Source organism: Leuresthes tenuis, unplaced genomic scaffold (genome assembly GCF_036924035.1).
Source record: "Leuresthes tenuis unplaced genomic scaffold, fLeuTen1.0.hap1 SCAF_15, whole genome shotgun sequence".
Classification (NCBI taxonomy): Eukaryota; Metazoa; Chordata; class Actinopteri; order Atheriniformes; family Atherinopsidae; genus Leuresthes; species Leuresthes tenuis.
This window is the reverse complement of record NW_027325369.1, coordinates 27,383,888-27,411,663: the sequence shown is the minus strand read 5'-3', so window position 1 is coordinate 27,411,663 and position 27,776 is coordinate 27,383,888. Positions and strand designations below refer to the sequence as shown.

At 41.0% G+C, this 27,776-nt stretch overlaps 3 protein-coding genes and 1 non-coding gene across 5 annotated transcripts in view; 1 reads left to right on the top strand and 3 right to left on the bottom strand.

Annotated features, from left to right (window-relative positions):
- trappc12 (trafficking protein particle complex subunit 12) overlaps positions 1-16,179 on the top strand; it is a 35,041-nt gene extending 18,862 nt beyond the window's left edge. The window contains exons 5-12 of the mRNA XM_072365513.1: positions 268-406; positions 3,206-3,318; positions 4,827-4,899; positions 5,838-5,911; positions 8,353-8,451; positions 10,946-11,049; positions 12,495-12,582; positions 14,026-16,179. Of these exons, the coding sequence (XP_072221614.1) occupies positions 268-406; positions 3,206-3,318; positions 4,827-4,899; positions 5,838-5,911; positions 8,353-8,451; positions 10,946-11,049; positions 12,495-12,582; positions 14,026-14,268 (933 nt within the window). The 3' untranslated portion in view covers positions 14,269-16,179. The remainder of the gene's footprint in view (positions 1-267; positions 407-3,205; positions 3,319-4,826; positions 4,900-5,837; positions 5,912-8,352; positions 8,452-10,945; positions 11,050-12,494; positions 12,583-14,025) is intronic.
- Positions 1-19,293, bottom strand: part of adi1 (acireductone dioxygenase 1) — a 331,967-nt gene extending 312,674 nt beyond the window's left edge. Inside the window, exons 1-4 of one of the 2 annotated variants that reach the window (XR_011907707.1) lie at positions 19,078-19,288; positions 18,776-18,895; positions 18,097-18,276; positions 16,485-16,720 (exon numbers count right to left, since the gene is read on the bottom strand). Coding sequence is in view for 1 of the 2 variants with exons in the window: in XM_072365514.1 (XP_072221615.1) it covers positions 16,604-16,720; positions 18,097-18,276; positions 18,776-18,895; positions 19,078-19,200 (540 nt within the window). In the remaining variant the exon portion in view is untranslated. Of the gene's footprint in view, positions 1-16,226; positions 16,721-18,096; positions 18,277-18,775; positions 18,896-19,077 lie in introns of those variants that run through there. The other variant, XM_072365514.1, reaches the window with a different exon arrangement.
- A 1,401-nt stretch (positions 19,294-20,694) lies between these two features.
- On the bottom strand, positions 20,695-20,777 carry trnas-gcu (transfer RNA serine (anticodon GCU)). Its single transcript has one exon. It is a non-coding gene; the product is annotated as a tRNA-Ser (tRNA).
- Positions 20,778-24,565: 3,788 nt separating this feature from the next.
- marcksl1a (MARCKS-like 1a) lies at positions 24,566-27,392 on the bottom strand. The gene is made up of 2 exons (XM_072365152.1): positions 27,075-27,392; positions 24,566-25,956 (listed from the first exon to the last, which is right to left on the bottom strand). The coding sequence occupies exons 1-2, from the start codon at positions 27,156-27,158 to the stop codon at positions 25,414-25,416; spliced, it is 627 nt and encodes a 208-aa protein (XP_072221253.1). The 5' UTR covers positions 27,159-27,392; the 3' UTR covers positions 24,566-25,413.
- Positions 27,393-27,776: the final 384 nt, after the last annotated feature.

Genomic DNA, 27,776 nt, shown 5'->3' with positions numbered 1-27,776 from the left:
ATTATATGCACCGGTATAAATATTGCACGGGCATTTTATGATGTTATAAAGTAGGTACTAACAGACAACAGCTAGGATCTGAGCCTGATGCTATCATTTGGAAAAGGATATTTTGTTCATTCCTACATGAGAGTCGGGAGACACACAGGTGCGCACACATACAACACTTGTAGTCAATACAGCTGTGAGCAGATGTTGTATCTCTTTTGATTATTGTTTGGACATTTTGCAAGCAGACGGAGGTGTGTTTGTGTTTGTGTGTTCCAGCTCTGGTTTGTGAGGCTGGCTCTTCTCACCAAGTTAAGCCTCTTCCAAAATGCTGAGCTGGAGTCTGAACCCTTTGGCAACCTGGATCAACCAGATCTCTACTATGAATACTACCCCACTGTTTACCCTGGGAGGAGAGGTATATGTTCATAAACACACAAGCATGTTCAACATTTTTCATATTTAATTTGTCCTAAAACTGCTCTGTAAACTCCCTCATTGGAAGTCTGAATAATAGCGGTGTAAAAAAAATCTGCTTTAAAACTCCTGAGTGTTCAATATGTTATTAACCATGTTTCTGAAAAGATTTAGCATTTCACCCACAACTTTTTGGATGCACAAGCGTACCATCACTGTCCTATTTAATATTCAAAGGAAAGTTTCTGCCAGAAGCTTGGTATCAGACTGTATCGTCGAGAAGCTCCAACAACTCTACTTGTCTCCAGCAGTTCTTTGGTTTTGTTTTTCCTCTTTTTACACTGCATGAATTGCTCTCTAATGTATTCCCATTACTTTGGATCTGCCTCGCCCCTCGGGCTACCACTGTGAAGGCAGTAGCAGAGACACAGCTGCACACACACACTCATACATTTAAAAAAACAACAACATTGAAGCTACTCTGCACAGGCTTCTGAAGAAAGCACCGATTGACTTTCCATTGCTCAATATTAAACGCTTTATGCCCTACTAGATACTCAGAGACAAACTGGCAGAAGTTGTGTAGCCTGGCATGAGAAGTCGAATATTTCTGTAGCCTAACGCTTGCATCGACTATCTATCACCCTCTGTGAACACCTTAAGAGGCAGCTGCCCTATGTATCAGTCTTCCAAGGGGGAAAAAAATGCATAGAATAATAAAGATACACTATTCTTGTCAACAATCACATGATCATTTACATTTGTTTCTTACCCAACTACACTGTGTGTGTGTTTTATGTATAGCAACCATTCATCTTATTTTCATCTTTATTTTATCTTCACCTTATCACACAGTAAGTAACTAGATACATGGATTAAGGTTGGATTCAGAGATAATTCCTCTTTAAACCGAACAAGTTGACTCAGTGCAGTTTGCATTCATGTAACATAGATGTTTATTTTCTGTTGTATTTCTATTCTGTGACATTGGTTAGATACCTTCAGCTAGATATATTTCATAAAAGACCAGACAGTTGCAGTATTTTTCATACTTCATAGCACAAAAAGACATTTGACATTTTTGCTTTACTTTAACCAAGTCAGTCACTCATTTGTCAGTGAAATACAGTCCAGTAGGTGTCTGTTACTACAACTCTAAGATAGTAGCATGTCAGCAGTCTTTGATCTCTCCGGGTTGCATTTAAGCTGTGGTTGGAAAAAGCCTTCCATAGCTATAATTTTGATTTTGAAATCATAAACTTCAGTTAAATCTTCTTAAACTGGAACTGACCGGCTTACGCCGCATTTTTTTCAGTCAAGGGGTCGGCATCCTGATGTGCTTGCACCCTATGGTTAGAATTAGGTTCTCGTTTGTATTCATTAAGATGTATAATCTCATTTAAACGGACTCTTCACTGTAAACATATATGTAAGCTAACACTGAAATAACACTTCAGTTGTCTATTTGTGGTCATGCAGAGAATTTGATGGTACATCACTCGACTTTGCGTGTTGGGAACACCATCTTGTGAGGTCTTCCTGGAATGACCTGTATGTAAACGTTAGTAATGAGCCAAAAAAAAAAGAAAATTGGACATTACTGGGAGAAACTTAGTCATGCTGTTAAGAAACAAGATGAACACCATTGAACCATATGCTGGACTGGTTTACTGATCCTGCTGCCCTGCCTCTGCTCTCATTACGGCACATTTAAACTATTTTTGTTGTGAATAAACACATTTTGCCTTAGTTTTGACATTAAAAATTTCCTAAAACTCATAAAGAGATCTAGATCCCCTGCAGAATCCAACACCCCTTTTCTTCAGTCGTTTATGTCATAGGCAGTGCGTTTTATCAGATTTTTGGCAGTGATGGACCTTGTTTGAAAAAAAATGCAATTTAACTTGTGCTGTGCAGGTATGTTTAGCATTTGGGTTATGTCAAATGTAAATGTAACTGAGGCAAGATTTTTCACGTTGGCCCTACTGACTGCAAACAGTACCATATTTTTGGTGGAAAGAGAAAACCATTATAAAATCCATTTAATCCTTTTTTAATGAAAAAAACCCTCCACAAGGAACATTTGAATGTAGTTTAAGGAAGGCTGTCCAGTGTTTTGATTCTTATTCTTCTGCTGAAACACTTAATTCCAACAAATAACTATTATCATATTTGTGGTAATGAAAACATGTAGCACAGGACAGTATGGGAGTCAAAATGTCCAGTGAATGGCTTAGGTGGAAAACACCAGCAAATAGAGAATATAGATACACAGAAGCAGCCACCAAAGATGGACTGGCAAGCTGAGTTTGAGATCTGATGATAATATCAAAGAGACCCTGATCAAAGCCTTGGGACTCACCTGAACATTGGCTTTTGCTTATAGGTGTGTGTCTGTGTATGCGTGTGTGTGTGTGTGTGTGTGTGTGTGTGAGAGAGGAAGAGTGAATGATGGCAGGCAGAGACAGAGGGATGAGGCAGAGATGAGTGATGGAGCTGTGCAGCACACAGAGAGAGCGAGATGAGAGGGTTTAATAAGCAGCCATACGTAGCTCAATGCCATCTGTAGGTTCCTGCCTCCAGGGCTGTGTACAGTCTGTGTGTGGGTGGATGGGTTTAAATTCTCATCTCTGCTCTCTGTGTCTTTCTGTCTCTTTGCCTTCCTTCTCTTTTTTCACACTTTCCTGCTATGTTCTCATCCCACCCCGTTGTTGCCTTTCCCTCCATCTCCCGTTTTCTTCCTTTGCTCCCTCCTCTACATTTTCCTCTATCCATCCTTCCGTTTTTTGTTTTTTTCCAGGCTCAATGGTGCCCTTCTCCATGCGGATGCTGCATGCTGAGCTTCCACAGTACCTGGCCAAGCCTCAGGAGGCTCTGGACCGCCTGCACAATCTCAAAACCGTCTGCCTTGCTGTTAGTACACACACAAATACCAAACCACAACCACCACATGACTGGTGTTCACACAGTAAATGACACACATTAGCTCTTTGAAATCCTTATAGTGCAACTTGCATAATAGCAACCACGGTGACTTAAAACATGTCGAAACATTTGGAAAGAACAACGTTTTTAAAAGATTCTTTTATATGTGCAAAGCAGTAATTGATAATGTTTTAGTATCAGTTTGGGTAAATAAACTTTAAACTTTAGATAAACTTTAGATAAATACAGCTCTGTAGTTTTGTAACACAAGGGAGATCTAGAATGAGTTTAACAATAAGAAATATGGAACCACACAGGACTTTTGCTGCTTTAAGAGATTGAGAATGCAAATACACAGGCACCTAACAGACCATAGGTTTATTATTTTAAGCCATAGGGGCATCAAAGTAGCAGGAAAAGATCAGGATCAAGAGACGTATATGAAGCACATCGGTGTTGGTGACATTATGCTGCTTTTACAGTGTTGTAAAGTTTGACATCACAAAAATAAAGGTGGTCGTTTACGGCTGGAGCTTTGAACAGGACACAAAACAGAACCTAATATGCAAGTATCAGCTGACAGACTGGTAATTACATTACGCAATGTGCTACTGAACTACTAGAAACATTGGAGCAAGAGTGGGATAGCAAATCAAGAAAGAAAGAAAAGTTTAGCTATTTAGTCAGAAAAAGAAGACCTACAACACAATTTCCATCTCTGGTAATCTGTCAGTCCTAAACACTGATGTGCAATCAGCCTGATGCTGATGGAGATATGCAGTAGAACCAGCTGTATGGCGTGAACTACTACATGTCATCACTCTCAAAGGATTCTGCTGACTTCTGCATCCAGTCTGGAAATCTCCAGGCCTCTTGTCTAACATGAGTGCCACACACAGTTGTATTTTATGCTGCAGAAATGTCAGCAACTTCTTGTCAATTCACCTGCACAAAGTGCATCCAGTCAAAAAACTTCATAGCTCTGGAAAAAATGTTAGCAGTCGTCAGCTAAATTCATTGCTCAGTTGCCCAGTGGAGCTCATCCTCCACTGACTATCATCAGACCACACCTGATGGACAATATTTCTCCTGATTGTTGCTTTTTCCTGGCCCTTTGTCACCTATCAGGTTTATAATTGTTTGGCTGTTGTCTCTTATGTGCATGTACATTTAAATTTGATCTCTTAAGTATTGAAACTGCTGTCTTTTTTTCTTATTGTTGAACTTGTTCTCCCTTATGCTATGTAACTGCAGAGCTGTGCTGTTTTTAACTTCAAATGTTCACAGTCACATAGGGACACTTTTTAAAATCCAAGTTCTTCCTATAGGTTTATACACTTTAAGTCCCTGATATTGTCAACCTGCAAGTTGCTTTTTAAATCCAATCTTTCCAAACAGCTAAATAATGTTGGATTAGAGTTGTTGAATATGCAGATTCTCACACAGTGCTGCCAACCTTGTCCACTGAAATTTAAATCCCCTCCCTGCCTGGGCAGATTCTGGAGAACTTGGAGAAAGGCTTGGCTGAGGACGGCAGCATGATCACCCTAACACAGGAGAACAGGGAAGGTAAGCAGGCACATAGACATTTGGCTACAGATCTGGCTGCAGTCCCAGACTGCATCACACTGTGGGAGGAGAGTGAGGTCAGGGGCCTCGATGGTTAACACACACACCTGGTGCAGGACTGCAGCATACGTCAGCCACACATACGCACTCAGCCTCAACCACACACCAATGCGGTGCTCTAAAAGTGTTTAGCACCTCGCCGCTCTGGTACTCTCGCTGAATATTAAATGCTCTCTCCAGTTCTTCACGCCAAGCAGATCAATACAGATCAATCCTACCAATCCACTCACATCTGCACTGCTGGGCTAGGGAAATGGGCAGGCACCTTTGTCTGAAGTTTAGGTGGACACGCCTCCGCACAACCTGACTTCATACGTTCCTCGTTTCTCTCCTCTTCTGTTCAGTCTTGTATCTGTTGGTCTTACTGCTTCCGATAACTTTTCCAATATCTTTTATTCAGTTTTAGAAATTAAAAGGGCATGTAATTTATGGTGAGCTAAATATGCATTTGCTTTACAAAAATGGCAGTGACACATGTATGACGCTGCTTCAGTTCAGCCAATTTCTCAGAGCTTACAAAGCAGCATTAAAGCTATGTCCTCTGTTTCTCCTCCTTTTACCCACACAGCCGAGTCAATAACGCGGGGCCTTGCCTTCACACATCAGGACCCTACTGAGTGATTAGCTCTTCTCCTTGGCTCACACACAAACATATACCAATGCAGCAATGAATAGTAACAGGGTCTTCCAAAGGAGAAGAAGGGGAAAGTGGAGGGTGCTGCAGTGTCTTCTACATCATCTCACCTTAAAATAAACTAGGTGTATAGATGTGGTGTGTAGAATAGGAGGATATACAGGGAAATCCAAATAAGCAGGTAGAATGGAAAATATGAAGTCACTGAGCTCATTTTTCCTTCTACTTCTCTTTCTGTTTATAGCGTCTCTAAAGCTGTGGAGGTCTCGTCTCAGTCGGGTCATGTACTCCATGGCCAACTGCCTGCTGCTGATGAAGGTAGGTGTGTGTGTTTGTCAGCCCACGCCTGTGTTTCGCTGTGCATTGGAGTGAGTATGTCCCTGTGTGTGTGTGTCTCAGAGATCTCTGATGCCAGGTTGGTGGAGGATTCACAGTGAAATCCCCACAGACTGACCACTAATTGGATTCTTGGTCAGTGAGAGTGAAGAAGGGGGAGGGGGATGTGGGCTTAGATTGTACAGAGAGCCACAGTGCCATCTACTGGTGAGAATTGGTAAAATACAATTTTCCAGTTTGTTAAGCTCAGTTTTGGGATTTTGGCTCTCACTAAGTAGAAGTCTTTCTTTGCACAATCACAAGGTGCCACCCAAAAATAAATCTATTTTGGCTTAACATTTTTAAGTCGATAATGGGGATGGGGTAATATTAATTTTTGGGTTGGTACGTTTTAAGATTTATTTGCTTGAAAAAGATTTGACAATATTACCACAGTCATTTCTAAACAAGCTGAAACATAGATATAAAGACTAAGTTATCTCATATAATCAGGTTACACAAAAAATTAGTTTTATCCAAGAGCCAAACCAGTTCTGGATTTTTGGGGTCAACACTGACACAGTTTTAATCAAGTCAGAATTTTCTAAATGTCAACATATTGGCCAGTTCTCATCCAATATAAACCGATGTGGGGTTCTTTTCGTTGCTTCCTTGGATCCTCTCCTCATGTGGCCATGAAATCCTTCCCCTCTGCCATCCTAAAGAATGTTTATCCTTGCACTTCTCACATCCTTGCTGTGAGGAGCTAGGATACAAGGAAATGACATGAGGCAAGACCACCCTTTAACACACCGCTTAATGTTTAGCATTCAGATAGTTATTGCCTTCCTACAGCCTTTCCTATATCTGACAGCAAAGAGGTGATGGTAGAGACATTAGCTGGGTTGATATACAGATAAATATATAATACACATAAATTAGGTGTTTTTTGCTAGTTTGAAAGAAAACTTGATCTGCATTCAGGGGAAATTTAAACAACAATCTCAGCTGCCGATGAACAATAAACCCAACAGTTTTCCCAGATACTATATACTATCCCAGATATTCCCAGAAATTAAAGTAATTCCTGAAGAAGAGCGCTCTATTTTTCTTATATGGATCTCCACCCCACTCGTTGTTTTCCGTCTCTTGTTCCCTGTTTGGACAAATGCTTTCCACTGAATTACAACCATGAGCCACAAAGCCTCTACCGCCACCTTCTGGTGACACCTACACAGCCAAGTTTATTCACTTCAAACCATCAATGGAACTGAGTCTGATCAACACTCCCTTTTTATGACTTTCCTCAAGTTCGCTTCAAATGTGCTTCACTAGTGAATGAAAATCCAGTTCACAATACCATAAAAGGAAAAGATTTGAACAACTACACTTGTTGCTTTAGGTGAAATAAAAACATCGCATGTGAGAGGCCAATAAGAGTCCTCTGTCATGTTACGTGTTCATTAAACACGTCATAATTGATATTATCAATTGCTCTCATCCATTGCTTGTATGTCTTATACGGTGTGTTTTTTAGGCCATCATCAGCTGTCATGGTAGCATGAAACACTTGTTTAAAAAAAATCAAGGATTCAATCATTACACCTCACTTAATGGTGCCCAATCTGACACAAATGTCCAATATAGCACAAGCCCCGTGTCACTGCTGTGGGTATGTTAACATCAATGTTAAAGTTGCCAATTGACAGACTGGATTGTTTCCAAATGTATCTGTCCAAGGCCAATACTGGTCGATGAGATCAGCTATTGATAAAAACAATGAGGCTCTGCACATGAGTAAACTGAAGAACCTCCATAAACACAGCTCTGTTCTTTTGTTTGAATGAAAGCTTTAGAGTAGTTTAAAGCCAGACTCCAGACCACATGAACCATGTCAGTACTGTAGAGTCAACAATAAATGTGATTTTGTATGTATGATTGTGTGACTCGACTGCATCGTGTCTGGTACCAGTCAGCACTTCGAACACGCCTTCCCACTCATAAGTGTGTCCAAACTTTTGCCTGGTTTGTTTGTCAGTTTTGTTAAAAGTTTTAGAAACTCTGCAACATTGGTATGCATCGACATATTCGGTACACACCTCCTGTGCCCTCCTCCACATCGACTCCACTCACACAGACACACACCTCTCTGACCTCTCTGTCGCGCCACTCAGCATTCAGTCACCATGTGAGCAATGTGTAGCAGCTCAATGTAGAGGTGGGAGGAGGGTCACATCGCCCTGCTAATGCTCCATATGTTTGATTAATGCTCTTTCTCTCTCTGCCTAAATTCTGCTCAGTTTTACCCCAGTCGCCCTCCACCTGTCTCTGCTTCACTCGACTCTAACTTGTCTTCTCTTTCACTGCCTCCCATTCCTCATTTGCTGTTTTATATATACCACCTCCTCTCTGAAACCTGTATGTCCCTCTCTGTTTGTCCTCAGGACTACATTCTGGCTGTGGAGACCTATCACTCCATCATCCAGTATGAACCCCAGCAGAGAGTGCAGCTGCTCAGTGGTATAGGACGCATCTTCCTGCAGGTCTGCACATTAACGGATGCATGGTTTGACTAAAAGACACTCAGTCCCTGGCCACAGATAGAACTAACTATCTTAGCTTTGTGTAATACAAGGTTTGGAGGAAAGAAAATGTCCTTTACATACTCGTACCCTTTTTGTTCAGCGTTCCTACTGTTTGCTACTGTGTCAGACAGTCTAGCAATATGACAGAAGCAACCACATGATGAAATTTAATGTCCTAATAGTGAACAATTGATCAATAACCAGCTTTATTGGTCTTCCAGACTCTCTCCCTACCTACAGATAAAAACTGCTCAGATGATTCACAAAAGTTACCCAAACTAAGCTAAAAAGCAAGTTGCTCACATCAGGATGAGGAGAGAGTTCATCAAAGTTAATGAATTAACTAACTCTGTCTTACTTATTTATTTTCACCTTTCAAGCATCGAGTGATTTAGACACGCTATTGTAATTTCAGAAAAAATATTGAAAAGCTTGAGAGCAAAGTTACAAACTTACAATAAAAGTTACAGGTTCGACCTCCTAAATGCTACTTAATTCATGTTTCTTCAAAGTCAAAGAAATACATAGTGTCTGAGGTTTATGTTTAACCAGAAGATTGTTTTTAACTGAGAACTTAGGTGGGACATGTTAATCAATACGTAAACAAACAGCTCCAACACCCTGTGTCAAGAAGGCCTCTAAGGCAGGATTTACGGGAGCTAGAACATGTCCAACTGCATTGCTCTCATTCCACACAGAGTCTTTATCATAACGGGTATTCTACCAAACCAGGTTAGTTTGTATGTGGTCCTCCAAAAAGCTTATAGAATGCAAAGGTGGCGTTACACTTTAGTCAGATGTTGATTGGTCAAAAGTTCATTTGAACTGGGCAGAGAAAACAGATAACAGATTTCAGCACAGACAGACAAAGCTGATTAAAAACAGTGAAGAATAAAGGAGCGGGGTGAAAAGCACATACAACAGATGCACCGGACAGTCTTCATTATTTTCAACTCAGTCTCACACTAAGCAGATGTTTTCCAGATCTTTTTTGTGGATAAAGCTAAACTAAGGAACAAACTAAACAGGTAGACGTGTGTTGCGTAATAGCGCTGCGAACCCACACGCATGCTGAAGCGCCTCAAAGCTTAGATGTTTCCTTCTACATCAAATGTTAATTCATCCAACTCCTGACTGAACACACAGGTCTGAGACTGATACAGATCTTCTCCTTTAACTGCTAAAAAACACACATAATAGTTGTATGATAGTAAAAATCATCAAAGTAAAATGGATAAATCCAGGAAATCCTTGGTCAGGCTGAAATGAGGAGTAAAGTACGTACTTTAATTGAATACTTCTGTATCTATTGCAGAGACCTCAGGCACTCGGTGCGTGTTCTGGATGCATTTTCTCCAGTTTGAGCTCTCATTTCAAAGTTTCTTTGAATAACATCCTCATTTGTCCTAATAAAGAAGCACTCACAGATAATATCACATTACTAAAGGTTTATGAGGTCATCAGTTTGAGTCTCTTCCGCTCTCTGAGAAAATGTATTTTTATTAGCTATGTTATAGTGGATGACTTTAAATACCAGCCATGAGCTGAGAGGACGATTTGAGAAGAATTTGTTCCTGCTGCTGGAATCAAACTGACTGAAAGTTTTATTATTTACTGAAATGCAGTAAGAGTTAACATCTCTCATTACATACACAGAAACCCTCCTTTGTTTTTGTGAAAGACCTCCCAAGCTCAGTTTCTGGGAGTGTCTCACCAGGTCATTCCCCAGAGATGACCTCACAGCACACCTGACCTGCAAGGTGTAGGTGTAAAACAGGAGTAAAATGTCTCAGTAAAAAACTGTTTGACACTTAGTGAAGAGTTTATTTTTACAAAAGAGAAGCAACAAAGACTGATTTATTCCTGCTGGCTTCATAACTCAGTGATTGTTGTTGCTAGGTAAAGAATATGTAAGCTGCTTGGTCATGAATTTACATGATCTAATAGTTACTTAACAGGTTTATTTACTGCAGGTATTCTCCGCCCCACTTAGACGCCTTTAATGAGAGTTGATTTAAATGTAGAACTCAAACTGTCCCCTTCCAGTGTAAATGCAAAAAGATGGATTGGACAAACCTTTTTTGTTGAATTAGGAATGGACCATCTCTAGTCTTATTGTGATTGATCAAATTTTCAGTTTCAGAGGGAAAAAAAAGAATAAGAATTCCAAACATTCAGTATGAATCTTTAGATTACATTTTGAATTAAAACTTTAGACCTAATCTCACGCTAACAGGCTTGGATTCTTTATTAGCGACAATCCTGAAATTAGCCCTGAAATTAGGCCAGATTTGACTGTATCCATCATGTCAGTGTTGATTTTTGGCCGATGCAGGGTGCATTTTTGCTCTGTATGAAGTATAACTGAGTTTATTTTTGTTTGCATGTTTTTCCAAAACACACACATACAGATCAGGGGTTAATATGTTGCTCCTGCTCTGTTCCCTGCTAGGTCGGAGACGTGAAAACGGCAGAGAGGTACTTCCAGGATGTGGAGAAAGCCTGCGAGATGAAAGAGAGCCACCTCAGTCACACCACATGTGTGCTAATGAACAGGTGCGTGCATGTTGTGCGTTTAAGCTTCGGGGTAATTTTGGCCCTGTAAACAGACTGCCTTCTTTGAGGCTTTTGGTTTCTGCTTCATCCTCAGAGCAGGAATTTGGGTCTCTGCAGCTCTGGTATGAGGCTGTAAGGAGAATGAGACAACGCTAATGTGTGTGTTAATGTCTTTTATAAATATACAGGGGCTTGATATCGTACAGTTGAATCAAAAATACTGTCAAAACTATATGCACATACCCTATCAACTCTTTTCATGTGGCCATACTTGGTTTTGATCATTCTTTCAAGTGTTTGAGCTAACAATGCTTGAGACAAGTGTTTAGTTAAACTGTTCCTGTTTCAGTGTGACAATGGCTTCATACGCAGCAGCTCATGATGATCCCTGTTTGTTGTGGAAGAACTTAACTGCTCACCCGGAGCTCTCTCTTGTCAGCCATCCCCTCTGGAATGATGTGAAGTCAGAGTCCGAACTCATTAACACCATTATGCGTGAGTGGGAGCAAATCCTTGCAGGTTCTAAAATCTGGAGGAGAGAAATGAGTGGATGCTGCTACAGTAGACAAGCAGTTTGTTTTCCTTCAGTGAACAGTTGAGAATGATAGCAGATGGGAAACAACAGGATGACACGCAACAGATCGGCTTGAATCATTATGAGTTAAATCATGCCGCTTGTGCTATCGCAGTTTGGCAACCAAAACATTCAAATGACATGTCATGTCTAGCTATCGTACTTTGTGTCTAACCTTTGGTGGTGGACTCAAGCCCTTTTGGGGTTTCCTGTGGTGTAAGCAGCCAGGATGTAAGCAGAGGATCTTTGAGTTCTGTGCGTTGAGAGTTGAGGATTTGTTTCTTTCTGGGACGTTCAGAGAATACTTGATTGACAGGGATGTGAGACGTTTGGAAGACAGGTTACCATCTTTAGTTATGTTCCTTGAGTTTTTCCAGAGTAGGTAAAGTACGTTGGTGTATATCTACCTGTTTATTGTTGTAATTTTATTCAGTGAAACACTTTGGTTAATCTCATTTGCTTTAGAATTAGCTGTCTGCTTGGCTTCTCAAGGCTACATCAGGCTATATGACACACAGCTGTTATAGACACATTAACCAGGTTTTCACTACTAAGATTTTAAGTCCATTTTTCATGTCAAAGACTAATTTTGGAAGTTACTGACAAAATGCCCAGTTCTGTTAACCCACTATGTGTGAACACTTCAGAGATTTGATCTATGAGGCTTGTTGGCACAGACTCCAACCAAATATCTAGTATATTAAATATTTTGGAAGAGTGCAGATCAGCCGTATAACGTGACCCCACCAGGATTTCAGAAATTCAATTCTGTTACATGTATGACGCACTCGCAGGAGATGCTCAGAGGTTCAGGTTGCTTGTGGTTTAAATCATCACAATGAAAATAAATCTGTCTGTCTGTTGTTTTCAGGGCCTTTGTCTACCTCAGTCAGAACAACTACGCTGAAGCACATGCATCTTTCCTTGAAGTGTTGAAAATTGACCCGAAAAACCCTGTTGTAAGTACGATCTCATGTGTTACACAGTAAGACGTGTGTCGTTTAATCTGCAAGAGGAAAGGAGTTTAAATGTTTAGCATTGGGGAACTTTTTGTGAGATATTGCATCAGTTTGAGGTGCAACTGTTTGTCCATAAAATCTACAGGACTAAGTACCATGTTATTTAGAGTAATGTACCAATGTGTTTATCCAGCCCTGATTTCTTTATTTTTTCTACCAAGCATCCAGACTTTCTTATAATCGTTTATAGTGGTCGTGAGCAATAGTTCTCCAGGTTTTCTCCAGGAGTGTCATTTCAGTCCGGTCAGTCCGGATCATTTTTAGAGGAATGTGTTTTTTTGTTTGTTAAGCCACTTAACACTGACCTATGAATAATTTAATCATAAAAAAGACATCTTACTCAAGGGATGAACAAGTGTTGTGTCTACACATATCAGACAACTTAGCAAAGATCCTATTATAAATTGTATCTTTGGGCAGCCTGTGACAAAGACACTTCATTTGTTCCCATTTCTTTAGTTGCATCTATGAAAAATGCCAAAGATAACACAGTTTGACAGACAGAAAATAGGATTTTTTACACCAACAAAGTGATTCCCAAAGTTATTAGTTGAAAACTTGGCATATCTCAGCATGACATGTAGTGTGTCCTTAAAAAACTGAGGAAACTCGACATGTGGAAGACAAAAGAAGAAGCAGTGGGTCTACAGCAGATGAACAGTGTCTGAAAAAGATGTACAGCAAAGATCTGACTCAGAACCTGAGAGATGCATTCGGACCTTCAGTTGATCCATCTACTGTTGGCCCAAGCCTCATCAGAAATAGCCTCCATGAAAGGGTGGCTGTCAAGGAGCCATTCTTAAGGAAGGGAATCAGGGAGAAAAGGCTGAGCTATGCCAAATGACACAAGAAGTGGACTGAAAATCAGTGGCAACAGGTGTTATGGAGGGATGAATCCTCCCCAGAGCCCAGACCTCAACATCATTGAAGCAGTGTGGGATCATCTGACAGAGAAGGCAGCCAACATCCAAAGAAGGATGTCCTTCAAGAAGCCTGGAGGACTATTCCTGAAGACTACTTAAAGAAATGACAGAAAGCTTGTCTCAGAGGGTTCAGACTTTCTGCAGGATATCAGGTGACAGCAGTTCACCAGAAAATAACGACTTATTTCTACATCTCTGTTCGTGAATGTGGTAAACACACAAGATACTACGCGTTAATTTGTGAACGTAAGCGGTATCAGAGGGTGTTATTTTAATTTCTGAACAGGTCTTTGAATTTTGACAGTAAAATTAAAGCAATCTATGTAGATTTGAAAATGTCATGAAATGCCTTCATGTGAGAGGAGCTAATCTAAAGTCAGAATGAAAATGTATGTGGCAGGGTTTTGACTTCTACTGCTTTGATTTGTTGGGCTCCTCCTCTTCGTCTTTATGTTCCCAGGCCAGCAACAACGCAGCGGTCTGCCTGCTCTACCTGGGCCGGCTGAAGGAGTCCTTGGGCCAGCTGGAGGGCCTGGTACAGCAGGACCCCACCCTGTACCTCCATGAGAGTGTCCTCTTCAACCTGACCACGATGTACGAGCTGGAGTCATCACGCAGCACGCAGAAGAAACAGGCGCTGCTGGAGGCCGTGGCCTGCAGGGAGGGCGACAGCTTCAACACACAGTGCCTCAAACTGGTCTAAGAGGCAAGGGGACAACTGGAAGAGGACAAACGCGCTACAGCACTCGCCTTCTGTGGGACGGGGACTAAAACCCTGTCTGTAGAGAAGGAAGCAAGAGCTACATCTGTGAGATGGAACAGTGAATGTTTCCTCCTCTGCTTAGTTTCCCAGAAGTAAGTTCTAACGGGGTGTTTTGAGAACTGTTTTTATAGTACTGGATGGATTTGAGATTTCTCCTTCTTAAACCTGCAGGATGCACCGTACTCCTATTATCTGAAGAGCAACCCAGAAATGATTCACTTATCAGAGCAAAACCGCTCACATAAGCATCTTGTATGTGCAAGACTTGGTGTTTATTCTATTTTACAGATTGAAAAGATAGATTAGAAAAATGTGCTTATTTGCTCTCTGCCTATGCTTAGTATAAAGCTACACCAGCTCAGCGTGAATACTGAAAAAACAGGGCAAATTACTAGCTTTGCTCCGTCCAAAACTAAAACAAACCACCAGCTGATCTCCCCTTGTAGTTTGATTTGTGCAAAAACAAAAGAAAGCAGTTTAACAGGGGTTATGAACTCCTGACCACTGAGTGTTGCTAAGCAACAAGCAGAAACTCAATGAAGTCGCTGAGCCGAGATGAAAGACGGTCCCATGATCAGCTGAGGCTGCTGCCTGTGAGCTAATCACCACTGGTGTGTTAATCTGCTGTTGAATGTTTGAGCTCACATTGGCTGCATGTTTGTGTTTGATGCACTTTTCGGGAGGTCTTTCTGTGTTTTTCTTACACATCGCACCATTTTCTCCTCCATGTTTAGCATTTCCATAGCCAGACATTGTGAGAGCTGATAGACGTCTGCCAATGGATCAAAGAATTTGAGGGGAATTCTCTGAAAGTAAAGTTCTGATCAGCTGTAGGTGTTTCTATGATTATTTCGTCAAGTCTTGTCTGGAATATACACTGATACATTAGCTTGCGTCTCTCGCAGGCCCTTTCATAATGTTGGAAAAAGTTGCATTAATCACACGTGAGTCACAGTAATGAGGTGCTGTTTCTTTAATAAGTTAATGTAAGGGGCAGAATGTGGGTGTGTGGCGGGAGATTTGTTTGTTTTTGCAAAGTCAGATGTGTCAAGTGCTCCAGCAGGGAGGTTATGTTGTCTGTTTGTAGGATTCCTCCAAGGGTTAAGGACATATTTCCTGGAAAAAATGTACCAGTTTGATTGTGATTTAAGTTTTGATGTTAATCATGATCTGTTTTTTTTTCCTTAGCTGCAGTGTGCAGTCTTATGCTGCTCTTGTCTACTTAAAATCTGTCTGTCACATGATCTTCTCCCTGCAGATTGAGTCATGTGGAGGTCTTCCAAGTGTCCCACCAAGAACCATAACGCTTGTTTTCAGTATTTCTGCAGTTTAGCTTCATATTAAGGTTGCAGACACAAGGAGCATAAGCGAGCTCACCAAATTGTCAACAATCAAACTCATTCCATTTTAGCAGAAATATTCTAGCCAACACCACTACAGAGCAGTCCTCAAACCCTCCATTTTTAGTTAAAAAACAGACATTACACTACAGGAGTTGCTGGCTCATTGTGAGACCTGGCATGGGCATTATCCTGAGCTTCAGTGTGGTTAGACTAATAAACTTTAAAAACAGCTTCCTCTACTGGAATTCTGGATTTACAAACCACTTGATTTCATCACTTATGCAGTGAACATAAACGAGCCCATCAGATTGCAGCAGTTTCTGTCCACTAAATGAAAATGTAAAATATTTGCAATCCAAAGTTGTACAGAACACAGGCACATTATGTTTGATTTTTGTCTTTTACAGATTTCCTTTTTCCTCTATCTGCAGTTTCCACGTTGTGTTGATCGTATTTATGTATATTAAAAGAAATGTTTTATCCTAAATAAATCTGTTCTTTTAAATCAGACTCTGAATGAATGGAATGATGATTAAAAAACACAAAAACAGACTGAACTTAGCAGCAGCTTTATTTCCATGTTCCTCCTCATTCATACAAACCAACTACAAAATGTCTTTTGTACATAAATGAGATGTATGGTGAGATTTTATGAAAAGAGAATACTCATGTAGCATTGCCTCTTTGATATTAATACATTATTAATTGTGTTGCACTAACCTGTAAGAAGCTCAGAAATTTGAATATTTCGTGTTATTTCACCTCTTAGGTTGTCCAAGCAGAGGCTTCATCATTTCATGCACCACTAAAAACATCTTTGTGCATAAAATTACAACTTTCTTTATAAATCTACTTGTGAGCCTGCTGTATTCTCCTCAGCAGAGTAACATCAGAGCGATGGACTTTAGTATTAGCAGCGGTCAGACATTTTCTCAGGATCCCTGCAGAGAAGCAACGTACTTCTGACGCATTTCGAAATCGTCAGCCGGCCTGTTGTACGCCTTCCACACCGGTTCACCCACAAACAGCCGCATGGCTTTAGCGTAATTCTGTGGAAAGAAACGATGACCATAAGTCATCACTGCAGTTGAAATAGCTGGAGCGCCACACGATCCACTACAGCCTACAGATGTTGAACAGTCAGTACTGAACAGCTAATTATCCAAAGGAACACATCTTTAGAGGGTACTGAAAATGATAATAATGCATAATATCCCAAGAGTTTTTCATGTTTTGTCTAATTTTTTTGTGATTATACTTCCACTTTCATGTTTTGGACCCGCATCACATTCCAGGGCTACATTTAAGGTACAAAAACAGCGTAGTTGAAACAGGTGATTGTAATCCATGGTTTGCTCTCAAAGAAGCATCCAGATTGTCAAGACGTGTGTGTGAAAAACTATTTACAAACAATGTTCCTCAAAGAAAGATTAGAAGGGATTTACATATTTCTCCCTCCACAATGCAGAAAATCTGGAACCATTCCAAAATCTGTGGCAGCGAGACTAAGATGGACACCCGTGATCCCTGTCAAACCTTTGTCAAGCACTGCAGCACAGTTACATTCACAAATGTCACTTTACAGTGCAAAAAGAATGTTGTCAACTTCTCTGGGCTATGAGGCCTCTGGGATGGACCATCACACACTGTACAGTCCAAACAGTATTCCAGATCTTTGTTGGAAGAAATGGACCAAAAATCAAAAACAGCATCCAGACTGTTCTCAGAAACTAGTCCCTCCAGCCAGGCTCTGTGATGGTATGGGGGTGAATCAGTGCCCTCTGCAAAGCTCATTTCCACTTCTGTGACGGCAGCATTAAAGTAGAAAAGAGATTTAAGAGCAACATCTTTTCCAGGGACGTGCATGCATTTTTAAACAAGACCATGTAAAACCACATTCTGCACATATTAAAAAGAGACTCGCAAGAAAGAAGAGGGTACTGGACTGGCATGCCTGCTGTTCTGGCCTGTTCCTATTGGAGAATGTTGGAGAACTTTGAAACAACAACCACATACTGTTGCCGGGAGAATGGGACAAAATAACACCTGAAACTCTTCATTACTTGGGATCCTCAAGTATTGTGAGAGGGAATGGAAACATTACAAAGTGGTAAAAGCTTTACTGTCCCAACCTTTTTTTTGGAATGTGTTGCAGGACTGAAATGTAAAAAACTGATTTAGCAGTCCAATCGTTCCATATTTTTTGCCAATTCCTGAGGGCGAAGTATGTGATCTCTTTTGGGCATCAGTGAGTAGAGGTCATCTAACGATTTAAATGGGCCCCAATGTCACAGATGAAGGGATATGTGACCACTACACCATGGTTCCTAAGGGCCACCGTATCTCACCACAACAGAGAGGTGGGCCTCAGTCAGTTATAAAAAGATTAAATCCAGCTAACACAAAGTTCACCCCTCATTTGTACCGTCTCATCCAGGGTGAAGCGGTGGTAGATGCCGGCCGGCAGGGTGATCAAGTCTCCCTTGCTCATGGCTATCCGGATCCATCGGTCCTCCTTATCCCTGATGTCAAAGTAGGCCTGGCCATCCAGAATGTAGCGGATCTCGTCGTCCAGGTGTAAATGCTCCTCATAGAACATCTTCAGCTGAAGAAGACAAACAAGTGGTATTGTTAAAGGTTTTTACACCCAGTTCAAGTCAAAGGTGGATAAACAGTATTGTTCAAAAGTCTTTATCCAACCCTAATTAGGAAATGGGAATAAAGATACAATTTAAAATGAGTTCTTTGCCAAAGTTGTCTGTTACGTGCACACACAACAATGGTTCATCCCTTGAGTTATCTGCCTTTAATGCTTGAATGACTCAAAGTCTGGCTGTTTGGATGCAAAATATAAAGAAATGAGGGCTGGTTCAAGACTTTAGCACTTTGAAAAATTATCGTATGAAGCTTAATTTTATATAGCTTCTTCATAGTGTTTCTTTTTTTTGGAAAGTGCATGCTTTAGTTATTTTATTATTTATCTGACATGTTTGCACTGGGGGGAGAACTGTGCTCCAATTTCGTTGTGCTTGTGTACACTGTACAACTGTGCAATGATAATAAAGTCACTTATCTTATCTTTTAGCTGTGTGCACACAGGTTACCTTCTCCTCATAGTTGGGAAGTGTGTCCTTCTGAATTGTAATGATGTCCATGTAGGTGTAACCTTGGGTTTTTCGAATCTGCTCCAGCTCTGGGTCCGTTTCATAGATATCTGCGTTCAGCTACATAGACAGGAAAACACTCAGCAACAGGACTATTGATTATCAGCAGAGATTTTCTACTGTTTCTGTACTGCACTGGTGGTTTGTGTGCTGACAGTAATCCTGCAGATTGTCATTACGTTATTTACAGCCGAAGTGGTTACATAATGCCTACACTTAGTCATATAACACTGAAACTTTACCTTCCAGTAAAAAACTCCGAGCTTCTTTAACTGGTCCAGGGAGACAGGCTGGTTTAGGTTCAACCTGTGCGGCTTCCTCTGGTCCTCGTCAGAGCTGTCCATGTACCAGGCCTCTATACCCATATTGAGGCTGATGGACGCTGCAACCTTTGATGGGGCTAAAAACCTTTGTAAACAATTCGTGCGTGTGAGTCCGTGCGATCGGAGAAAAGTGTTTGGATTGCATGCAATTTGACTGCAGCAGCACTTCCTGCTTGACACTCACTAGCAACCAATCACTAAAATTCACTTCAACACCATTAACCAATCACAGCACAGCGCCCCGCCCACTCAGTCCTTTCGTATCTCTATGCAATTTGTCTGTATTTCTATTTAAGAGACATCTTAAAATGTGTCCTTTATTTGACCCTTTTCTTTTTAGTTAATGGCAAATTGTAAAAACATAATGTTAACATGTTATAACACAAGAGCAATGTTATGTTTCAATATTCTCCACTAGTTCACATTTCTGATATGTTTACTTTACTTTACATGCAAAATTTTATATAGAAACGATAAAATCAACGATAGAAACGAGTGACAATGACCTGTGTTGTTATGTCCTCTTTTTTGATTAATGTGATTATTGCTATTTAAATTTTTCCTTCAACCAGAGCAAAAAGAAACACAATGCTACAACAGCACAGATGATTTATACTCCTGTGAATTTTTCAGATTAGGTTTTGACCTCGAGTACAAGCTAAAATACGAATTTCTGATCATCTTATTTTTGGTGCTGGTCAACATTTTCGCCAAATTCTTCACATTAACCTAAATTCATATTCTAAAAAAGTCTGTCTTCATGTGCTGCTGTTATAAAATCCAGTAATATGTTAAATCCCTGGTATTTATGTGATCTCCAATGTCTCAAAGATGCATCTTTTTATTTGGAATATGACCCCACTGATTAAAGGTTTTCACCTAATTGTGTCACATATTGTACTCAAATACTTATGTTATTTTATGTTAGATTTATTTTATCTTATTTGTCTATTTTATTTTATTTTATTTTATTTAGTACTTTCCCCCTTGTTCCATAACTGTTGCACAGCAATTTCCCTCGGGATAAATAAAGCCTCTTGAATCTTGAAGTAAAAAAAATATCCGAAAACCTCTCACTTCCGAGGTATACCAAGTTCACCATTTTACTACATACATTGTTGATGTTATCTTGAGTACTGAAGTTGAGTTTGAAGGTAAATGATGTGCAGAAACTCGTGTGAGAAGAAGAGATAATACTGACCTCAAATGGTGAGATTGAGAAACTACAACTCGACTGCCTCCAAAGCGCAATAATGAATTGGCTTCGCAAATTTAAAGTTATTTAGAGTTAAAAGAAGTCGTGTATGTTTTAATAGCTTTTGTGCACTTACATGTTGAATTGACATGTTGTTTCAGAATTAGTTTTACGAACCAAAAAAAAAAAACATTAAAAATAAATAAATTAATCACGCAGAATCAAAATTGGTTTACTTTCATAATCCCTAAAATGAAACGTAACATTTTTTATGACAGGAAAAAGTACCCAGTTGCTTATTTTTCTATTCTACGAGTAAATCAGTTTTCAAAAGCGTAAATTATCGACGAGGATGGGATTCGAACCCACGCGTGCAGAGCACAATGGATTAGCAGTCCATCGCCTTAACCACTCGGCCAAAAATGGGGCAAAAGGGACTGCCCGAAAGGGGGGAAAAGGAAAAAAAGAGGAAGGAGGGGGGGAAAAGAGAGAAAAAGAAAAGGAGAAAAAAGGAGGAAAACGTACACTATATCCACTTTTCTCTATTCTCTTATCTTCTCAACATTGTTTACACACACCTCTGCACTTATTGCAAGGTTTATCATCCATTTAATTTTCATGTTTCTTGTGGGATTCGAACCTGTATTGTGGCAACACCCCAACATACCACAGTGCTTTGGACGTTACTAAAGCCTACTGTAGGGGGCAGCACACAAAATGTGTATAACTGTAAATGTAAATAAGTCTCCCATCATTTTTCCCCTCTTTTTTTGGTACACTCAATTATTTGAGAGACTAGTGTTATGATTGGCTTTGATCTTAGACATTATAAATTCATATTCTGTATTTTCCTAAATGTTCCTAGCTGGTACTTTTCCACTCTGTTCATACTGCACAATCGATGACCTTAAAAGGGTCCAAGACTTTAGAATGACATAAACAACTGGGTCAGACAAAACATCTCTAGTAGAGTAGATAGGTCTGGTACATTAGATCCACGTCTAAAACAGCACTCACACATACACACACATTGTTTATCACATCCAAAGAACACAACAAGGACAGCAACTGGCCTGATCATGCCACTAAAAACTGGCCGATTATACTCTGACAAGTGTGAAAACAACTTCTGTGAGATAAAGCTGAATATAAATATGACATGTTTCCGGATATCGGGGCTTGGCCTGACGGATTTCCTGCGGGAGCTCTGGCACTCCGAGTCCAGCGCTGCAATATACTTTACTATGTGACCACTGATAAATACTTTTTTAATAAACGATTTCTCCAGCTTGTTCTTGGGCTTCCAATGAAAAAATCGGGCTAACACTAGCTATCTATCTGTATCACTATTTGTGCAACACAAGTGAATGAAACAAATTCCAAATTGAGCAAAGAAAGTATTTTAAAAAAATCTTTGGTTGAGACAAAGATTGTTGGGTTTTATTAATAAATGTAAAATAATTCTCCAAGTAATTCTGGCTTCACTTTTGACAATTGCATTAAATGGATGTCACTCACACTCACTGTCGTCCTGTTTTGCAAATGGAAATTAAATAAAAATGTGAAGGCTGTTCTTGGTTCAAGTAAAATTATCAAACTTTATTAACATTGTAACAATAATCACACAGTAACAGACGAGCAATCATCTGCGAACAGAGAGACAGACAGACAGACACTTAACGTAAACTTAACGCCGCAGTTAAAACGCCGCATGAAATGGAAGCTGTCCAAGCGCACTGCAGACCTCCATGGGTGGAAGAGTTTGACCACTGAAGACACACCTGTGAAAAACAAAGTCAGCCGCTGCCCAATTGCCAGTACCCCTCCTCCCACAAGTGGAGTGGTAACAGTGTGTGTGTGTGTGTGTGTGTGTGTGGCACACAGTTTTTCAAACGTATATTTGATAAAGATCATTTTTACCCACCTGACTGGCTGCAGCAGTCCCGGTCAACATAGATGACCTCAGGTTCAGCTTGGCCCGCATTCTTGTATCGAGTGACGATGCCATGGCACAACTCTTCCAACCCTGCACCTTCACCCGTTGTCAGAACAGAGTTCAGAACCTGGCCAAACTCGTTGCCGATGTTTGTCATCCATGCAGCACTGTCCCCAATAGCGCCAGCCAGCTTCTTGGTAATCTGTAAAACAAACACTACTTTCAAACTGTTTGTTGTAATTATACACATGTGCGTGTGTCAAACCGACATTCACGCACTTGCACCTGTTATCATATTCCTCTTTTTTTTTGGGGGGGGGCGCAATAAATATAGCTTTCCCAGTGATAACTACTAATACAACCGATTCTCCGCAACAACCAAAAGATTCATCGCACACAAGGCCTTGAAATTGATTTTGGTCAAGACAGACACATTTGATGACAATGTGGGGGAGGAGGTTTCAGAATATGAAGATCAAATTCAGAGTCTGACAGTGACTTTTAGAAGAGGATGACATTAATCATCAGCTATCTCCTAAATGAGAATGAACCACAGCTAGACAGCAGCAGGCCCCAGGACCAAGTGGTCAGCAGCCGAGCTGAGATTGAGATCTTACTTATGTTTTGTAAATGTTCAAAGTTCTAAAAAAGTTGTAAATGAATAATACATGATAGTTATACCAAAAAACCTTGTTGTTTATATTGCTTGAAATTGGGATGAAGTAAACATCTGTATGAGTATTTTAACATAAAATTGTTTGATTGTGTTGAATTAAAAACCCCAAAAATGCAGCGGGTCCACCAGACCAACAAACATTGCTTGAGTAACAAAAATATGACCAGAAAACAAGGGTTAATACATCTGGACACATCTGTCTGCTCTGCTCAAACACATAACCAGGCTCCGTTACCAGAGTGGAGAAAACGCCACAGATAGCCGATTAATTACTATTGCACTGACGGACAATAAATGTAAAAAAAGATAGTTCAAATCTTAAGGCTTTCCCCGAGGAATCGGCAGAGTTTATAAGGCAAATAAACAAAAAAATAAGTTACTATTTGTCTTCTGATTCTGTCATGTCACTAACATCCCCACCGTCGCCACACAATGCTGGTATGAACAGCGACGCTATTACAGGCAGAACTTCCATTGGCAAAATGGCTACGTTACAAGGAAGTTGAAATACAACTTGGATAAAGTGCCGAGAGGACGGAAGATTAAATTGCATATTGTTTGTCCCACGGTTTAACATTCGGCTTATACATGGCGTTACTTTTATGAGTATTAATCAAGTTTACAAACCTTGTTCCCGTGCTTGTCACAAGTGTATGCGAAGAAAAATATGGCCGACACTCAAAAGCGTTAACCGCGCCCCCTCCGACGTCACGTCACGTGTCCCTTTTGCCCCATTTTTGGCTGTGTTCGGACCTGTGTTCGGACCTTGTTCGGACCTTGTTCGGACCTTGTTCGGACCTCGTTAGGAACTCTTTGATGTCGTTAGGAAAGTGTTCGGACCTTGTTCGGACCTGACAGAATGTGTTCGGAAGTGTTAGGACCTCTGAGGCAGTCCAAAAACCGGCGGGTACGGCCACCTCGTCTGATGACGACACAAGCTCCGTAGTCCTGGTTTTTACAGTGATAAACACGACATGCAAACTTTTTTATGTTCTTTGTGATTTTAAACCTGGTAATGACAAGTAATACCTAATTAATAGTCGTGACAACGTTTAAATGAGGTTTTTACAAACGACGGCAACCAAACGCTAGATATACGTAGTATACATTTTGTCCAGAAGATGGCGACAAATACCAACAAATTACTGGTAGAGGGAACGTCTGGGAAAGTCTAAAATATCACTGTATCGGCTTCTTTATTTAAAAATCCGGTCATGTATCTCAAGGAATTAGTCTAAGAGATTATGTGAAGTTGCCCTCAGCTAATATTAAACCCTGCTACACAGGGTTTTTGGCTATGTGTCATACTGAGTTTGTCACGAACAAAAGTCATTTAATATATTGTATTACAGCGAATACTATACAGTGATAATGAGTAATGTTGGTATAAAGTCATTAGCTTGTAGTGCCAGTTTATTATAGATGATTTATTCAAGTTCTTCTTTACTGATCAGTTATGTCAAAACTTTAAGGAATATTTTATCCAGGGAAATATGCCATTATCAATTTTCTTTTTGCTATTGTAAACCATGTAAACCTAATCCCCGGGGCTAGCATAAGTGTGTGTTGAGTGTATGAATCACGAGGCAGAACACAGACAGAGGGGATCGAACATTTATTTACCCTTATTAAAAGTTACAATAAAACCATTAACATCTTCAAACGATAGCAAAATAAAGAGAACCAAAAATATTGGCCAAAACATATTTACAGAGACAGTTTGCAGATAAAAAGCTCACATTTTGTACACAACCCCAACCCCTGCGTCATAAATTCTGAAATGTGAACGCTGCAAGACTCAAGAAGCTTGAATGTGGTTTTAGCCAGAAAAAGAATCAAAATGCACGAACAAAGACATAGCTCTTATCCCACCTCCCCTCCTCGATTTTCACTTCTATACATGACAAAATACTTGAAATTTGGGGGTAAAACAAAGGAATGTAGAATCTAAAAATTAATAAGATCATTTGAAAGATTTATGTGTCCATATAACAGTCATTTTGAGTGAAGGAGATGGTCTGCCCCATTCTGCAACGGTGACTATCTTTAGATCCCAAAAAAGATGAGAAAGAAATAGAAGATGTTATAGGGCTGCCACACTGTTAAAAAGGATGCTTCTCCATGAATTGGGAAAATAAGTCAGTATTCCTGATTCGCTCCACATCCAATCCATTACCTTCGCCACACGCCAGTCCCTGTGTGTACCATGAGGGGGAGGGGCGACGCAAGCCGATGCTTTCATCATGAGAGGGCCCGGTGAGATTCCGTCTGTCGAAGAACTAATAAAAGGCAGTGAACTGGTGGTTGAATCAGCAAACGTGATATATCCTTTGTCGTCTTCTTTTGTAGTTTTGTTTATAACTTTGAGAACGTGGCACGAGTCTCTCATATATATATTTATATATCTTAATCTTGGAAAATCAGTTCAGGTGCCGTGGCGGGGTGCAGTCACTCTGCCTTGGCCTCGCCCTCGGAGGCTGCAGGTGTTGTGTCCTCCGCAGGGGCATCAGCGGCGGGCTCGGCAGGAGCAGCCTCTGTCGGTGGGGCCTCTTCTGCTGGCTTGGTCTCTCCCTCAGGTGCTGGGGTGGCAGCAGCAGCAGCATCAGCGGCCTCGCCCTCTTTGGCCTCTGTGGCCGGCGTCTCCTCTTTGGATTCCTTGGCCGCGTGGCCATTCTCCTCAGGCTTGTCCTCGGTCGTGGGAGAGGTGGCCTCCTCCTTGCCCTCCTCACTCCCCTTCTTGCTTTTCTTCAATGAGATACCCTTGAACTTGAAGGAGTTCTTCAGGGAAAACTTCTTCTTTTTCTTGCCATCCTTGGCAGCCTCACCCTCCGCTTTGGAGGCCTCGCCCTCGGCTGCTGGAGCAGGTTCGATGGCATCTCCAGCACTGGTCTCACCCTCCTTGGCTGGTTCAGCAGTTCCATTTCCATCTGCAGCCACTTCCCCCTCAGGCTTGGCTGAAACGTCGCCATTGGTTTTGACGTGGCCATTCTCCTGTTGGAAAGAGGACTCATAATTACTATATGAAGATAATCGAACTGGTTTCTGGTAAATTAAAACACTTTAAATCTACAGATGAAATCATGTCAAACAAATTAGCAACGTGGCCTGAGACCACTTAAGAGAGTCTGACTACTCTGACAGCGTTTCAACAGTATTCAACAGCTGTCTGCATGGCTCTGAACAGACACTAGGGGGCAGTAGTGCTTTATAAAAACATCAACACGGTCAGCAAGCTAGGGGAACAAAGGAATCCCCGTGAAACCTGGTTACTGGTTTCATCCAAGAGCTGCGGCTCACATCTACTGCTGTGTCTGACCAGAGAGCAGTCAGCCTTCTTCAGTCACACAAAAAATACTGTTTAATGCCGAGTTAGAGTTAAAGCTCTCTTGATGATCAGGAAAAGAGAGGTCCGCAAGTGGGTGGCATAAGTTCATCAACATGTCCGAAAAAGCAACAAATTACGTCTCATCTGATCTGCTGGTTGACTCAAATTACAATTCAAATTAGAAACAATTTCAAAGCACACTGTAAATTTCTATTAACTCCTATAATCTAACTTACACCCACAGGTGGAAACCCCGCTTAATATTTACAAGTTTGAGGAAATGGGGTCTGAGGTGGCGCCTCCTCGCGCTTTGTTTGCAACTCCGCAAAATGCGCCTTCAGCAGAGCGCATTTGCATCCTTTGCACCGTCCGCCTCGCATCCTTTGTTCGACGCAAAAGCCACAATCTGCACCGATACTGCAAACTCATGAGAGAGAACGCGCACCAAACGCACGTTTCGACCTGACTATTACACCTTTACATACAAAATGTGGGTAAATTGCCCCTGTGGGACCAGCAGACGGAATTAACAAAGGCGCGTCTGGTGCGCGCTGACCGACGACGCTCACGGCTGCTCTTCTAGAGGTCCCCTGAATTCTCCTCATCCTCTTTAAAATCACTTTAACTTATTTTCAAAATAAGTGTGCTACTGAGATAGGTTTGAGTCTGCTGACTGAGACGGAGCAGTAGCCCTGAGCCCGCTGTGGCACCCATGCTGCCAGTGGGCGTTGGGTGCCATGTGGCTCCCCGCTGATGCTCCGCACATCAGGCCTCCCGGACTCACCTGGCCGTTGGCTTTGGCAGCAGCAGGGTCGGCAGCGGCTTTCCCCTCAACAGCTACTCCACCCTTGGACAACTGGGCTCCCATTGTGTGTTTTTTTTTGTTTCCTTCAGGGGTTCTGAACAAAAAAAGAAAATCGAAAAAGAAAAACTTGGATAAGTTTTGGAGATTTAAAAATCCAGCTCTGGGATGGGTATGGTCTTTCCCAAAAGATGTGAAAAATCCGAACGGATCTCCTTCTCCCTTACTAGGTTTGGAAACGAGAAGACCCCCCTCTCTGTGAGTATGAACCCCACCGCGGCTGAGCTCAAATTAAAGGATGTCAGGGAGCGACTGAGTATTTCAACCGCGCCTCAAAATCGACCAAAGTCTCCTCCCCTGGGCGGGGCAGCAGCTCTATGTCCAATCTGCAGCGGGAGGGGAGGGCCTCCTTGTCACTGCAATTGTCTGCCACTCATATCTGGAAGACTTTTTTCCATACTCCAACATAATTATTTAACTTTGTGCATTACCACTTTTCACAGATGCTTGTCAATATATTCTGACTATGGTAAATAGATTCATAAAACACATAAATGTTGCTATGAATTCAGTGGAACTACTAAAAAGCTTTCAAATACTTTTCATCCCTGAAACCCAAATGATCAAAAGCTCAAAATGAGGATAAAAACCAAGAACTCCTCAGACCTCTAAGTGAAATTGGGA

What these genes read in the sequence shown, in the direction of transcription:
- marcksl1a (XM_072365152.1), bottom strand. Translation starts at nt 27,158, where the DNA reads ATGGGAGCCCAGTTGTCCAAGGGTGGAGTAGCTGTTGAGGGGAAAGCC. An exon ending in CTGCCAAAGCCAACGGCCAG is followed by an intron (nt 25,957 to 27,074) that starts GTGAGTCCGGGA and finishes TCTTTCCAACAG; the next exon opens with GAGAATGGCCACGTCAAAAC.